Here is a 17,209-nt window from a genome sequence, read left to right as displayed (position 1 = left end):
TCAATCAAAGTGGCCTCCAAAAGTGCCTCCTCTGCAGTTACCCAGCCCTTACAGGAAATAGTTTTTGGGGATGAGTGCAACTTTTTCATCAGGGCTAAACACCATAAAGGTGGCAGATCTCATTTGATCTTGAAAAATAAGTTGCGTCAGCTCTGGTCAGTATTTATATGGGAGATTGACAATAAATACCAGGTACTGTAGTTTATAGGAGAAAAATACTGACAAAGATACTTCTGAGAATTCCTTGTCTACTCTATGAAATTCATGGAATCACCATAAGTCAACAAGTGCCTTGAAGGTGGATTCACATACACAACTTTTAAAGCATATAGGAAAAGGTGATGGTTTTCTATGTTCCAAAACACAAATTTCATTTCGGAAGTGTGTGTTCATATTCAAATATTTTATGCTTATGAGCCATCTAGAGATTTTGTGATATCAAATGGGATGTAAATATGTAAATGAAGAAATAAGATTATTGTGGTTATTTTCTGGTTTTTGTAGAAGAGATGTTTATGGCTGAAATGTCTTGCTACAGCTCTGAATTACAGAATCTGGTTTGAATTCTTTGGATGTAGCACAATAAAGTCACTGTCTAAACCCTTGACATTGTAATTATGGGCATTATATAAATGTTAGTTATTTTATTTTTGTGGCTCACCATTTAGAGGTGAATACTGTTAGGGTTTAATTGTCACAGAATTAATATGATGGATTCTTAATTGTGGCCGCTTCAGGTGGGGCAACGGGTCTTTAAACAAAATGATCAGTTGTCATGTCCAAAAAAAAATTACATTTCAGATAAAAAAGACTCAGTGGGTTATCCATTATTAAAGCCACTATACATTCATGCTGATGGTTGCAGCTCTGTGGTGTTAAGATAGATCCTTCTGACACTGAAACACTATAAGTAATGTGCCTTCGGTTATTTCAGCCTGATATGTTTTCTGACATTTGTGTGCGCTGCTATGTGAATGAATAGAATTCTGATATAGTATGCAATTAGTATGCATTTGCTATATACAAGAGATGCAATAAGGCAATCCAAACTGAGCAGTTTGTTTTTCTTATACCAGCCCTATTTGTGATTATCAGTTGTCAAGTTTGTTCAGCATATTTGTTCTGTGAAAAGTTTTTTTCCATTCCGCTATGTTGTCAGGCATCAGCATTCAGAAGTAGAGTAAGCTTCTTGTAAAATGAAAACATCAGAGTGAGTTTATTTAAAAAATGTATTTCAGAGAGGTATGCTTTCAGATATAAAACAAGTGCATTGTAGAAGAATTGCACACAAACAAATGCTCATTTACTCAGACTATTATACTCATTAGGCTTGTTTAATAATAGATTAAAAGGATTGCAAATCCGTTTAGAAAACAATTCAACTCACACTTTCAGTCAAGTGGTTGCGGATTTATTTGAGCAATTCTTATGCCTACTAGTGACAGCTCCCAGCAAAGTTTAGTTTAACCTTTCAGGCTTTTTCCAGTCTGGAATCAACACAGTCTTCTTTTACCAATCTCAGCATTAGCAGGAAAACCAGAGTAGGCACATCGAAATGCACTGCTATGGGAATATAGAAATATAAGAAGTTCCTTAGACAGAGTTGGACCACCAGGCTTATTTGGAGTCAGACCATCAATTTAGTCCAAATTTGTCATCTCTGGTCATTATTATTCACTGCTTAGCCAGTATTGCACCACCTGACATCTGCTGGGAAGTAGCAGCCAATAGTGAAAGGACCAAGGCAGTGACATCTCCAGTTCATCCCTTGTTTGGATACCAGCCAGCACGTCAACGACTTAAATCAAGAAATAGTTTTCTTAGATCTACAGAGACACTCGCTGGAACATCTCAGCAAGCGAGAGTTCAAAAGTGGCAGGCTCAAACCCAGGACCTCAATCCGTGGGTGATACCAGATGAGAGAATCCCCCCTGGGCACACAGAAGACTGGGCGACTTGGAAGGCGCTGAAAAGACTGCACTCTGGCACCACGAGATGCAGAGCCAACCTCAAGAAATGGGGCTACAAAGTTGAATCCACGACATGCGAGTGTAGAGAAGAGCAAACCGCAGACCACTTGCTGCAATGCAACCTGAGCCCTGCTACATGCACAATGGAGGACCTTTTTGCGGCAACACCAGAGGCACTCCAAGTGGCCAGAAACTGGTCAAAGGACATTTAATCACCTACCAAGTTTGCAAAATTTGTGTTTTTTTATCTGTTTGTTTGTTTTGTTCTGTTAGAAATGTAATACAATGGTCTGGTTGCGGATGACACGATAAATAAATAAATAAATAAATATCTCTGGTCAGCAGAGGTTCTCAAGGTTTCCAGGAAGGCTTCTTTCCTAGCTCTATCTAAGAACCCCTGATCTTCCAGAACAATCTGCAGTCAGTCCTCTACATTCACTAGTGTCGGGGGGACAGGACTCCAGTGAAATTAAAAAACCATAAATAAAGAGATTGCTCATTTTTAACCTGAAAGACAGCATTTGTCTAGGAATGTTTACATCTTCCAGCAATGGTCAACTTCTCCTGGAAGCTGAACAAAGAATTCCATTGGAAGAGGTAAAAAAATCGTGAAGAGGTGTTTGCTCTAGGTCCTCCATGCATTTGGCCATACAAGTCACACTGGAAAATTTTAGAGAATCCTAGAGAAAACATATTTAATCAAATCCATGAATAATCCAATCCACAAAAATCAAAATCCCAAAGGTGGAGGTAGGGCTGTACTCTATGATTAGTTACCAAGCTCAAGACCTTTTGAGCATGAAGATAGATCTGATCAGTGAGTTCAGGGTGCTATCGTGTTCAATTCATTTAGGCACACAAATCAAAATCAAAGATTAAATGCTTTTAACAACTGAATTTCTTCAAACTATTAGTTCTATCTCTCCACTTTGCATCAATATTGTAAATTGTTATAATGGTAATGAAATCTATGTTCTGGATTTGCTGTGAATTTTTAGGCTGTGTGGCCATGTTCCAGTAACATTCTCTCCTAACGTTTCACCTGCATCTGTGGCTGGCATCTTTAGAGCTTCAGAACCTCTGAAAATGCCAGTGACAGATGCAGGCGAAACATTAAAAGAAAATGCTACTAGATCACGACCATACAGTCCTTTAAAAAGTCACAGCAACCCAGGGATTCTGGTCATGAAAGCCTTGAACAATACACCAAAGAAAAGAAAATTAAGGGGTTTTGGTTTATTTGTAATGCCCTGGTTATTTGGCCAAACTCAGAAAGGTGATTAAAATGCCTGCCCTGGCTACATATCTCAGAAATAGAACCACAATTCCAAATCATTTCCTAATCAAATTCAAGCATTAACAGCTTCTCAGATGGAGTTCCTGTCCCATCACAACTCCAAAATTAATTTTGTATCACTGTCATCCAATGGTCCAAGTAGCGGGAGGAAGTGCCTTTTACCTTGCACTGCTGGGATGAATTCCCTCCTGCTCTGACCAAAGACCACCACTGAATTGTATCCTTCTTATTGCTGTTGTACCCCTACAGTCTGTACTTCCTCCTGCAGCAATTACAATTGCAGATCAATACAGAGTCAGATAATTATCCTTTCTTCAAATATTGGAGGTGTGGCCCTAGGGCCATTTTCTCCTGGTATTATGGTTGTATTATTTGTCTATTAATCCAACTACTGAGCATTGTGTAAAAAAAACTAGATAGATCTCAGTGATTTCAAAATATGCTTCTTGCTCATCCTTCCTCCCATAAAAATATGGCTAGGAAGGAAATAGTTCTGACAGGGTCTAAATAGCTCAGATTCTATCCAATCCAAAGGAAAATTTGTGCTGCAATTAGGGTTCAAAAGAACAAATCATTAAGTTAATTATTCTCTTTTACATGGGTAAATACTGTCTTCTAGAATGTATTTTGGCAAAAATAACTTCTCCGTCTACTAAGATTGTTATGCAAGTAGGGAGTGTTTTATATATTTATACCATTATAAAACAACTTCTGTACTTTAATTAATTTTTGTATGTATTTAAGATATCTGTATGCCATTTTAAGAAAAAACTTCCTTACAATGTGGCCTCCCCTATGTAATATAAATAATAAGCTTAATAATAAAATCAAGATTATTTTTAAAGAAGTAAATCCCAGTAAATATTTAAACAGTAACTAAAACCATTTCAATTTAGTGGCTCATAAAATCTGTGTTAGGAAAGGCAAGACTAAACAAGTAAGTCATATGCTCTTCTGAAAGACTGGAATGCAGAAGAATCTTTTAATAGGTGTGCTGCATTTCCTCCCCGACCTCTGTATTATGTTTAAAATGCTTCTGATCTGTTTGAAAATACAGTACAGGCCATATATCCACAGGGAGTATGTTCCTGAACTTACCATGGAAACTGTGGATGATAATAAACCCTAAATAAATGAATGACATCTGCCAGAAGTTACCACAGAGTGATCCTAGAAGACCTACAAAATTACCAGAGAAGACATATTTTGTCTGATGCAGGTACTTGTATTGTAACAACACTGTAGTGTTGTTAATGGGACTGGAAGTATAAATTAAATAAGTAATAGGTAAAGGTTTTCCCCTGACATTATGTCCAGTCGTGTCTGACTGGGGGTTGGTGCTCCTCTCCATTTCTAAGCCGAAGAGCCGGCGTTGTCCGTAGACACCTCCAAGGTCATGTGGCCAGCATGACTGCATGGAGCACCATTTCCTTCCCATGGGTAATATGAGTAATAAATAATATGAGCAAACAAAAATAAGCAAGCCAGTAAACATATATATACAGGCTGCAATCCTGTCTGTTAAACACCTTTTAAGAATACTCCATGGCTACTGGTAACCTCCTATATTGATATATTTCCACTTGACATGAGGCCATCTCTGAAGGCAGTCTGGTGCAACTAATGCAGAAAGCAATAGCTCATCCACTAATAAGCAGTTGATTTAGGGAATACAGTAAATGCATACTGGCTCAGCTCAACTATGCTGGCTGGCTGCTACTGGGCAGATATCAGTTTTACATTATCCCTAGCTCAGTAGATTTGAACGTTTCCCTTCATTTCAACCTTCTTTCTTTAAGACCTACCGATTAAAAAACAACACCTTCATTTTGACAAGCTATCCTATCACACTCAGAATGAACGTATTAATAACTCTTAGTAAATAGGCACCTGTCCTATCAGCATTCTGATTTATGTATAGCTGAACATATTTATGTCAAAGAGGTCAAGTAAACTTTTCTACCTTGCCTTCTACTTTAGACTCATCTAGATGAGATATGTCTTCATTCTCTGATGCAATCTAGAGATCTCCAGACCATCTTGTTAAGTCTATCTGTCCAATGTGATCTTTTGGCTACTCATTTAATATGAAGGTCATGGATGCTTTTGCCGTAGTATGCTGTTTATTTATTTTCATACTTATATCTTTCCTTGCATTCAAGCAGCTCAAGGAAGGATACAAAGCACTCTCTCCTGAGGGCACATTAGGCTGCCGTATGGTGAATGACCAAAGTTCTCCATAAATAGTACATGATGTACTAGTCCAGTAGCCAAAAGGAGAAGCGGGTAATAAATACATACATACATCATCATTATCCCCTGTACTGACTCAATCTAGTTTGCCATTGAATGTAATGTGCCCCTCAATTTTCAAAATCCTAAAACTCTCCAAAAAAATGCTGGCAAATGTAATATGCAGCAGCAAAAAGTGCATTCTTTCTAATTTGCCCCAAAAAGGTGTGCATTGTAGTTGCTGCATGCTTAGAATTGCTTCTTTAAAATCCAAGTGTTAGGACACCAAATCTTCCGGCAATGGAAAGGAAAACCAGAGAATTAGGAAACCCTTCCCTCAAGGAGCTTCTACAGTTTATCCTGCCTCAGCTTCCTTGGGCGAATTTATGCTGCAGAATGAATGCATCACTTTAATTGCCCTGGTTCAATGCTATGGAATCCTGGGAGTTGTAGTTCAATGAGTTATTTAGCCTTCTCTGCCAAAGAGGGCTGCTGTCTCCCCAAATTACAAGTCCCATGATTCCATACACTGAATAATGATATTCAAAGTGTTATCAAACAGCATGCCATCGTACAGTATTGGTGCATCTTAGGTGATTCCAAAGTCCTTGGGTGACTCTACACTGGAATTCATGCAATCTGACACCACTTTCACTGCTATGGTTCAATGCTATGGAATCATAGGAGGAATGGGAGGAGTAGTTTACAAAGTCTTTAGCTTTCTCTGCCAAAAATGCTGGTGTCTCAACAAACTCCATCTCCCAGGATTACATAGGACTGCGCCATGGCAATGAAAGACCTCTTCACACGTGCCGCTGGAATCATCACAGAGCATGGTGATTCAGGCGGTGGCCATTCAGGGACGAGGGGAACCCCTTGCCCCACACCTTGCACAACTCACTGATACCCCCATCCCGGGGGGGGGGGGGGAGCATCTGCTGCATGGCTTCCCCTCATTGATGCAAGGCAACACAGGAATCTTCTTGTGTTGCTGTGGCGGCAGCATGTGATGGTTTGCTTTCCCTTTCAAGAAGTTGCAGTGCATTGTGTAATGGGAGCTGGTGAGCTCTGTCATAAAGGAGAAGGTGAACTAGCTCATACCACCAATTTTGCCCTTCTGTGATGCGGTCATAAAAGTGGTGTCAAACTGCATTAATTCTGAAATGTAGATGCATCCCAGGAGGGCTATGTGCGGATCCTAGAGTTTAGCCCTCAAATCTAACAAACTGCAAACGTGAACCACAAGCAATCTCATAAAATACATCTCTGACTTACAGAAACTAATTATGGGGAGTAAGTACTCCAAAAAGCAATCACACTAAAATAGGATTTAGAGACTGTGCCCAGTTTCAATCCTGTGGTTGCCTCCTGCAGAATTCTAGGGCTTGTAGTTTAGGGAGGGGCTTTTACCATTCTCAACCAGAGAAGTCCTGGGACTCAATCAACTCCAATGCCCAGAATTCTGCAGGAGGTTTTAAAGTGGGATGAATTGCAGTGTGATGAGGCAAATCCTGTTTGACCTTGGAAACTAAGCAGTGTCAGTGCTAATTAATTTTTGAAAGGGAGACCATCAAATGTTGGGATTGGTTATATTTCAGGTGAAGAAATTGGAAAAATCGCTTTGTGAAGCTGGGCTCGGCAACAGCTGCTGCCTCTCCTCTTCCCCTCTCCCCCCACCCCTCCTGGGCCAGGCTTCTTCCCCACCTCCCAAGTCCTCCCTTCACTTCCCAGGCACCCTGATGAAGCCTCCAGTAGCTCTAACCTTGGAACAGGGAGGCAGATAATGTTTTGAAAGCAAGTAGCTTCCTTCTCTCCATCTTTTTATTCTTTTCCCCATGGCTGCTCCATGAGTGCAAGCTTCATGGCACTTCCCCTTTTCCTTTGGCTGAGCACTTAAGTTACTGTAATACTCTAATGCACACACTAATTTTGGCAATTTGTTTTAGCCAAAAAAGATGAGCATTAGACTAGAGTAAATATGGTATTACCACTTAACTACACTGACTCTATGGCATACTACACATGCTTAGGATTGGGTTGGGAAGACTGCAGACTGGGATCACCTGAGAGAGAGAAAAGAATTCAGAACTGGAGACCCAATTTGGGAGCAAGTTACCAAGTCCAGGTTTTCAAGCATGTGTGCTCACTCATATTAGCATCACAAACTGGATCCACCGTCCAGAGAACAATCTTTGCATAAATGAATTAATGAGAAAGTAATCACTGTTTTTACCAGAGTGAAAGAACTGGTAACTCGCTCTGAATTGGTGCTATCACTTCCTCCTTTGGTTGCGGCCAATTGTTATCTTGTAGTACGGGAGTACAACTTATAACATCCAATCTATCTTTTTTTATCCATTGAGTTTTCAAACAAATCTGAAGTTTCTTTGGGCTGGTTTCAGTAAAATGAAAGGAAGAAGACAACAGTTGGCAGATAGGCAGGTGGTTAAATTAAGCTAAATTAAGCTCACCAGATTTTTGTGAAGCACACACAGCCCAATCAGTGATCACTCATCCCCTCACTGCTATCTTGCCACTCCTGGTCTATTGAGTTCACACTTCACAAAATAATTCATGGCATGCCCTGTGCTGAGTTTCCTGATGTGTGAAAATAAACTTCCTGTTCTCTTTCTATTTTTGACGTATGTTTAATAAATGTGCTGCTTATTATCTTTCTGAATATTTTCCTATAGGATAATGGCAACCGCAACACCTTAGAGGAGTTGGTAAACGAAATTCAATAACACACAGAAAGACAGCAAATGATACTTCTAGAGTGATTGACTTTAAAATGCAAACGAAAGGCATCTCAGAGAGATTACTTCAGCTAATCATTTTAGGCTTGTCTTTGAAGAATGTACCTTCATTTAAAATTGAAAATAAATGTTATTTTTCACTGTTCAGTATTCATGTCAGCATATTTAGCATATCAGCTACCACAGATAGTATAAACTAAACAGAACCTTGAAAATGTGCCATTTATTTATATTTTTTCTGTCTACTATCTTTCTATCTATCTACTCAAATATTCATAATGAGTTATGTATATATTTTGCAAATATATTTGCCCTTATTCATCGTTATGCATATGCACCAATTAATTAAATGATACTCAGGAATGTTTATCTAGGTACAGGAACACAGTTTAATATATGATTTTTTTAGTCTGCTTCTTGAAAACACACCCTTTGAAATCCTTGGAAGTAATTTACTAATTATTATGATGTAAAGTTTATGTTGTCAATTATCCACCCAGTTGTTTGTACTGGGGGAAAAACCCTTCTTTTTCCTATGAATGTGGCTGCAGCCATTATAAAGACACATTCTCCTCAGCCAGACTGGATGCAGTTCTGCATTGCCTCAAATTAATTATTCCTTTTTAATTGCATTATCTAAACAGAAATGACCTGCTAATTTAAAGGAAATCTATCCACACAAAATGAATTCTCTCTTACAAAGGAAAAAAAAGCCAGATGAACTTGACCTTGTATGAACTTGTTTTGATGTGGCCCAGATGGTAGGCTGCATGCTTGAATAGCAGGCTAAAGCAGAGGAAAAACTAATATAGTAAGATCTAGATTTATAGCCTTTTGCAAATTCCTACCTTGTATTGTCCTTTCAGCATCTGTTCTGCCCCCACTGCGGTCAGCTTCTATCTCTGGGGTCAGAGAGTCTGGAAGCACAGAAAGGTAAGGCTGACACATATTTCATTTGAGTCTTAAAGCTCCCCCCCCCCCCTTTTTTTTTTTTTTTTTTTTTTACAACCTGTTATTCCAGTCCTGAATTACAATACAATCAACCTTTGGCATGTTTTTAATGTTGAACAATGGCTAGGTACCAGTGCAGTAATTTTTTGGAGGACCAAGATTAATGAGAAATAGATGTTTCAGTAAGATTCAAAACAGGGTGTGGGCATTTCAAAACCATTAAGTTAATAAAATTGACTGTTCATAATTTCCCCTTACAACAATACAGATATCAAAGTTACAATCCAGAGGGGTGGGAAGATGCCCATTTTTCTCAATAATGAAGATATGAAAGTTACAATACAGAGCAGGAGAAGTGCTCATTTTTCTCAACCGCAGTAGACGAAACCAGCTAAAGGCTGTTTTTTCAACCAGATTCTCTATTTCGCATACCACTTGAACCACATAGTAATCATACAAATGAAAAGAGCCTGACTTCTTACCATTTAGGACCCTGAGATTATCTGTGGAAGCTGCCTGTTTCAGTGTCTGTTCTGCTTGTTCTCGCCGCTTTGTCTCAAATTCAAGTGCTTCTTGCAATTTCCTCTTGGCTTTCTTTTCCTTCTTTAACCTTTTCTGAATTATTGCTGTTGTGAAGGGGGAAAAACAATTCAAATTCAACTTCAGTTTCTCGGCCCTAACAGTTTGTTTATTTTAGATTGTTTAAAATGTTTATGACAATATTTAATGTAAACCACTGAATGTGTGCTCAACATTTCTTTAAACCAAACCTAGCTTTATTTTCATTGCCCAGTTTTGGAATTTTCTATACTGTAGAGTCTCACTTATCCAACATAATTGGGCCAGCAGAACGTTGGATACGTGAAAATGTTGGATAATATGGAGGGATTAAGAAAAAGCCTATTAAATGTCAAATTACATTACAAATTAAACACCAAAACAACATGTTTTAAAGCAAATCGACAGAAAAAGAAATTCAGTATACAGTAATATTATTGTATTTACAAATTTAGCAACAAAACATTGTGATGTATTGAAACAGCCATGGATCTGGGCACGAGGCAGACTGCATTGAATAATACAGAATGTTGGATCAGCAAAGGCTGGATAAGCGAGACTCTGCTGTACAAGTAAAATGGCTATAACAAAGTGTGTCTACTCCTCGCTTACCGCAAACAGTCCATGACTTCTGCTGAAGTTATTTTTATGCATTTTGCTATAAGTCTAACTGTTCAGGATCTGGATCTGGGTCTTTAAAGCAATCTCAACAAATAAGGAATATTTCAGAAACAATATGTGCACTTTGCACAACCCTGACTGAATTTCCAAATTCCAATTAGCATCACTGTATGTGAACATTCCCCTGTATGTAAAATATACTTGTCATTTACTATATTGCATATTTATCATACCCCTATATGTGTTTGTCATTTTGTTCTCTAAATATACTCACTCTCAACATGTTAGCAATATTTGAAATGAACAGTCTTTGTGTCTTTCTGATTCTTTTCACCCAACGAAGTGGAGGCTGGAATGTACTATTCCAATCATGAGCTTAAATTTAGGTAAGAGACAGCTTAAAGAATGGTTTTCCATTCTGGATCTGCATAAACTATTAGGGTAAACAAACCTGTGTAATCTGTCAGAAATTCCTCTCAAGCTGTAACATGTTTGTATTTCTTCTGAGGTGCCCAATCCTATTAACTTTCCAGTTTCCACTTTCATTCTCCTTTTCTTTGGCACACATCATTTGCTACCTTCCTTGCCCTTTACTGCCCTCCTTATAGCAGGTAGAGGGAGAGTGTACATCATACTGACATCTACAGCAGGACAATGCTCATTGTCAAGTCAAACATCAGACAGATGTATGATTGTACAGAAATGGGATATAATTTATAAAACGGGTGTTTCTCATAGTTGTTCAGATGCAGAGGTCTTCAAGGTGGAAAACCAATTTTAAGAAGATGTGTACAAAACAAAAAAAATGCAATCTCTATTGGGTTTGCAAAAGCTCTCGCGTCACTAAAGAACTGTTTTCTTCTTAGTTGTGAGTTAGATGGCTCTTGAGCAGTTTTATGGTTTTAATGTTTTATTACAACCACATTGTAAACAACTTTAATGAATAGAAAGAAAGAACAGCTAGACCTTTGAATTATGTGCGTGTGGCACCTTATCTTTTTCAGGGAAGATTGTGGATTGCAAAGCTAAGGTAAGTAATGCTTTGCTATGCACCTGCCCAGTTAAGAAAGACGACATTACTTTTACTACAATCATATCAGCCTCTACAGTCAAAGCAGTCTCTAATTAGAGGATGGAAATGGAAATCAAAGGAAACGAGGGAAGTAAACATGTCATGTAGCATAACTCAGAACTATAGTGCACACATGCCTCCATATAAGGCTCCTTGCTATTCGAAGCATACAAAGTTTTACAACTAGTTCATTAGCTCACTTTTTCACCTATAATCCTGACACATCAGTCCTAAACACATTTGCTTGTAAGTAAGTTTCACTGATCAGTATTAATGATACTAGGATGTCAAAACACAATCTTTCTTTTAAATTGGGCATTCTTGTTTGTTCTTAGTTCATCACCATATTTTTATAATGGTGATGATTAATATGCAGGATTCATATTAATTTAATACAAAATGAGCTTTGCTCTTGAATAAGCTAAGAATATGTGCAATATTTATGCCCTAATACCCACAAAATGTCCCTTCTGTTCAGACTGGCAGGAAACATTTTGTTTGTACTTTGCTATCCAAGTCAAAATTAATGCCCAGGAAAATTTACCACCTGACAATGTGTGCCTCCTTAGCTGTGCTATTTCATTCTGCCTCAAAACCTTTGGTAGCACACAAAAAGATCCTGATTTGGCTTGCCAGTCTGTAGGAAGGCCTCTGGTCCCCATTAATGCTTCCTGTTATATTCAGACATGAAAAAGGTCTAAGAAATTCATAATTAAGCAAAATGATGAATTTTCAGATGTCCAGTAAACATCTGGATACGCCCGTTTTCCTGGATTAATTACAAATATTCCCAGGAAGATCAATCTGCCCTTCCTTAGTATTTTGCACATTACTTCTCTACTTACCAGGTGTAAAACCCTACTTTTTATTTTTTTATAAAAAGCTAGAATTTATTTTAAGAAGTGTCCTACATCTAATAATCTAAATATCCATTCTCACTGTATGACACTTGAAATTTTGAGAATTCCTTGGGACTTTGGCTCAGTGATTTAATAAGATCGTGTGAAGAATGGGAGTGATTCTCCTTTCAACTAGATTCAAAACTGACTGTGGAACAATACAAAGGTAATACAACTTCCTACTAAAAACCTTTAGAAAACTAAGAGGTTTACAATGTCAGACTATATTGTATTTCAGCTAATTGTTCTTAGGAAAAGAAATGAAGGCCACATTCCTATATCCACTTTCCTGGGAATACTTATTTTTGAGCAGACATGGAAAGGATTACACTGTACAGCAAACTGCTCAAATAATTTGATATGAATGAGATGCTACATGGAATATGTTCCCAACATTCAAGCAGCAACTGCACAGAGGTCAATTACTTTATTATCATTACCTCTGTTCTTCTGTTCCACGGCCAACTGTTTTTCAAGTGTTTCCCTCAGTTCTCGTTCCCTGAACAGCTCCATTTTGAGTTCTGTCTTTTCCAGCTGGACCTGCTTTTCTTGAGCTCGAGCATTGTCTATGGCGACCTTCAATAGGCCCTGTTTGAAGAGAAAGATTCACAGCGTAATCTTGTGAAACAAATCAATGCATGATAACTTTATGAAATTTTAAAAGTAAGCTGTAATTGGGTTACAGACATCAATATCCATAAAATAATTTATAGACAACTTTTTAAGGTGATTGAACTGACAAAAATAAACTCTGATCCAGCTATCATTCACTGCACTTAGTTTGCACTGAAATATGTTAGATTTTTAATTGTTTATATCGAATTGTCAGTGTAACAAGCTATCTGAATCCAACTCATGGTCTGAAAAACCCAGTTCTTAAAAAAAAAACCTCTAGACAATCTTTTTTTTTTTTTTTTTTTGTAAATGGCAAAGGCAATAGATGGAGGAAGAAAAAGATGTATCCTCAACAGAAAAGATCATTGTATTGCTTTCTAATGTAGATAATAACAACCATAATCTGATCTTGTTTGCTTGCAGAGAGGCTGTGGTAACTGAGGTAAACAAAGAAATAACATGTGACCGCCCCTTATATTGACTGGTGCTCCAGTATGTAGAGGGCCTTACTGGGCATCCATTCAATGCCCTCATCCATGCCCAGGCTCACTGACCTGGATTAGTAGAGTTGACATTACATAAGGAGACAGCAGATTATACTATATTTCCTGTTTATACAAGGGCAATCTTTCTGTGGTTATCACCAAGTGAGCACAAACTAGAAGCAAGCCACAACAAAAGCAAGCAATTCTCTAGTACGCTCATTATTGATAAAATGTTGTTATTTGGCAGAGGCCACAAGATCCCTTGCAAAACAATGTTACTCACCAACAGACACCATTTTGCATAACACAAACTAATGTTTTTAGATTGTTTTTAACTTACTGTTTTTTACTGTTTAAACTCAGTATATTTATTTATATTTATTATACTTATTGTATCTGTTTTTTACATGTCCGCATCGAATTGCTGTCAGTGTAAGCTGCTCTGAGTCTCCCCTTGGGGGTTGAGAAGAGCGGGGTAGAAATGTTATAAATAAATAGTTTCATAAATATATTTTATTAATCCATAATGGTTTCTTCTCATGCTGTATAAAGTCATGGTCTTTCTATGTCGGGCTTGTTCTTTATATGGTTAAAAGCAAAGCAATTTATCCAATAGTGTCTGTCTACAGTCTTTCATTTTTAGTCAACTGAAGTTGAGGTATATTCTCCTAAATTGCATGAAAAGTTTTTGATTTTTGAATTGCTGAATGCTAAGTCAACATATAAGCAAATCCCATTGATTTCATAGTTAGGGCTATGAAAAGAAATCAGCCCATATGTGGACAACTATGTATCCAGCCTCCCTTTCTCACACCATACGTGAAGAAGAATCATGCAGGAACAGAGATTACTCTGGGTTAAATGCCACAGTCACTGAATGAGAAACCCTAGTTCTCCAGGTAAACTCTAAAATCACAGTTTCAAACAATGTTGTGTTATAGCAACCACAACAACACATCCCTTGTGGCAAAGTGTCAAGAAAACGTTCAAGCTCCCAGGCAGATCTCCTTTACATTTTGACTATCCCTTCTTGTTGAACAATAAAAACGAGCTGCTATGGCAACTGCCATCTTTACTCAATCAGCAACATTCATGTACATGTTTCTTCTTCATCAGGAACAAACAATTAGTAACAAATGAAAGAGATCATTACATCAAGTGCCCTTTTAGATCACCCCAATTAAAACTTTAGTTTAGCTGTATTTTAATTCTAACATACCAAATTCTAATTTTCTGCTCTGATTGCTCTTGTTGACTTATCTTTGAAAGATGTACTCGCAGTGCAAAGCCTAGAGATTTATTTAGCAAGATGCCAATGTTGGCACCACTTAACGTGTTGATTGGTTGTATTATCAGTAGCAATGGAAAATAAATTAGTATTAAACTATTATTGTCCTTGGCTGACAAAACACAATATTTTGCTGTTCTTTAAATATGAAACAATCATGGATAAACATGGAGAATAATGCTAAACTGCAACACTGATGGGTGTAATTTTATGTTAAGCACCTTTGCAAAAGTGTGAAGCTGATAAGAGTATGTTACATTTTCATTGGGCTTCAGCACCATGTCTTCCTCTCCACCCTATTCCCCTAACATATTTTTGAAACTCTTTCTTCTAATGTTGCTAATGGTAATGCACAGTCTACGGCTGCTCATTATATCTGAAAAATATTAGCATTTTTGGCTCTGAAACCCACTGGGGACTACTTATAACCTATGGAAAATGAACTTTCATTTTTAGAAGTTATATCAAGCACATCAGCAGGGCAGCCAACACAGACAAAATTTTACACTTGGAGCCAAATTGATGCCAATGCAAAATTGTTGCTGCTGCCAATGAAAATCCTAATGTGATGTACTTGGAAAGAATAAGTATTAGCCCCCATTCCATGTAGACACATGTGAGGAAAGGCAAATAATGAAACAGCTAAGACCCTCATATGCCTTTGAGCCGTCAACAAATAATATTAAGTGCAGAGCGGAATGGATTTGTGTGAATTCTCGTAGGATCCTCCGTAATAGATTTCACAAAACAATGGTATGTCAAGTTGGCCATTGCTATAGCAAAATCCTCCTCTGTGATATTAAATCTATAAAACTGCCAAACAATTTAAAACGCAGTGGAAATCCAGGATTGTAACACTGTGGTCAGTTATGCTACTTAACTCTCATTGACTTCAATAGAATTTACACACTGTAACTGTGCACAGGATTATTGAAAAAGCCATTTATGGTGAAAGTTTGCCAGTGATAATTTAAATGGAGATACTTGGTTTTGTTTTAAAGTAATGAGGCTGTGTCATATAAGTTAATCATTCCCCTTTAAACACTTTTAATCAACATTTGATCCCAATCTGGAGAAAGGTTGTGTGTATGTAATGTATGCTGTGACAAATCTGCACTGTATTGATTTCAACAAACTATCTTTTCTTGGAAAAACAACAAAGGGCCTTGTAGCAGTTTAAAGAATAAAAAGTTCTATTTGGCAAAAGCTTTTGCTTACTCCAGCCCCCTTCATCGGAAGTGTGAGCTCATCATACATCACACATTTGATGAAGTGGGCTAGAGTCCATCAATGCTTACACCAAATAGAACGTGTTTTTATTTTTAAGGTGCCACAAAATGCTAACTAAAAATGTTTGAGGCAACAGACTAACATTGTCAATTCCTTCAGATTCTACATGGAAGCAATAATGTTGAGTGATTTCTTCATAGTTATTTTAATTATAGTTGCTATTTGCTATTCAATTGCTGCCATGACCTTCTATGTGTTGAAGATGGTTCATAAAGCTGTAGAAAGCATGACAATGTTTCTTACATCCATAAATGGTCCATACATTTCTATTGTACCTGCAAAATGAGATCGGGGGTTTCTACCATTTGCAGACTGTGGGCAACAAATAAAGGATTGACCCTGAATCGATTGCTGGCTATCTCCATGTTAGTGGGTATTGTGGGTTTCCATGTTTTAGCAGTTGGGGATACTCTGGAGATTCCTGGAATCCATGGCATTCAGGACAGTCTGTATTGCTGGATCAATCTGCTTTGGCCTGATTCACTGTCCAGACGGACATCATGCCATCATCACCTTTTCATTGCACAGATCAGTGCAGGCAAAAGGTGAACTTATCCCCATATTGCTGTCACCACTCCTAGCTGGCAATGAAGCTCGGTCCAAGAGCCCAGTTGTTGTAGTCGTGTCCATGATGTCAGAATGAAGCATCAGTGTGACTATCAAGAAGAGCTTCCCTCTTTCTTGATGGTGGGTCCCCTATTATAGAATCAGAGATGTGACAGGCAATGGACAGGCACTCAGAAGAAGCTCTGTGTTATCTAGGAGCGACAGCATGCACCCAGGGAATGTGAATACAATGTTGGCCTGACTGGACCATGTGGGCATGGTCCACAACTCTGTAGCAAGCTTGACCAGATGCATCCATCAGACTCCTTGGCCAGTCCAGGATATAAATGCTCCAGACTGACCTTGGCTTTAATGACCAGTGTAGATTCACCCTGTGTGTTTTTGATGCAAGCATTTCATTTCAGTCTGATTTCACCCCCAATCCCTCCAGTTAGAAATGCATTGTGGAGTGGGTGAAGTCATAACAGGGCAAAAATTGTTTTAGAAGTAGCAATCTATTTTTTTAAGGTGGAGGGGAAGAAGGATGTACTAAATGAATGTAGCCCTGAAAACAAATTGCTGCAAGCTGGAAAGAGCAAGTGTTCTAGCTATGCATACTTCATCACCGT

General features: G+C 38.0%; 1 protein-coding gene across 8 annotated transcripts in view; it reads right to left on the bottom strand.

The window, feature by feature from the left end:
* DACH1 (dachshund family transcription factor 1) overlaps positions 1–17,209 on the bottom strand; it is a 378,332-nt gene that overhangs the window by 21,909 nt on the left and 339,214 nt on the right. For all 8 annotated transcript variants that reach the window (XM_060769404.2, XM_067466906.1, XM_060769403.2 and 5 more), the window contains 3 exons: positions 12,797–12,944; positions 9,689–9,832; positions 9,104–9,172 (listed from right to left, as the gene is read on the bottom strand). In XM_060769404.2, the coding sequence (XP_060625387.2) occupies positions 9,104–9,172; positions 9,689–9,832; positions 12,797–12,944 (361 nt within the window). The remainder of the gene's footprint in view (positions 1–9,103; positions 9,173–9,688; positions 9,833–12,796; positions 12,945–17,209) is intronic.

Source organism: Anolis sagrei, chromosome 3 (genome assembly GCF_037176765.1).
Source record: "Anolis sagrei isolate rAnoSag1 chromosome 3, rAnoSag1.mat, whole genome shotgun sequence".
NCBI classification, from domain to species: Eukaryota; Metazoa; Chordata; class Lepidosauria; order Squamata; family Dactyloidae; genus Anolis; species Anolis sagrei.
Note: the sequence above shows the minus strand (reverse complement) of the source record. Positions and strands in the feature narration are given on the sequence as shown.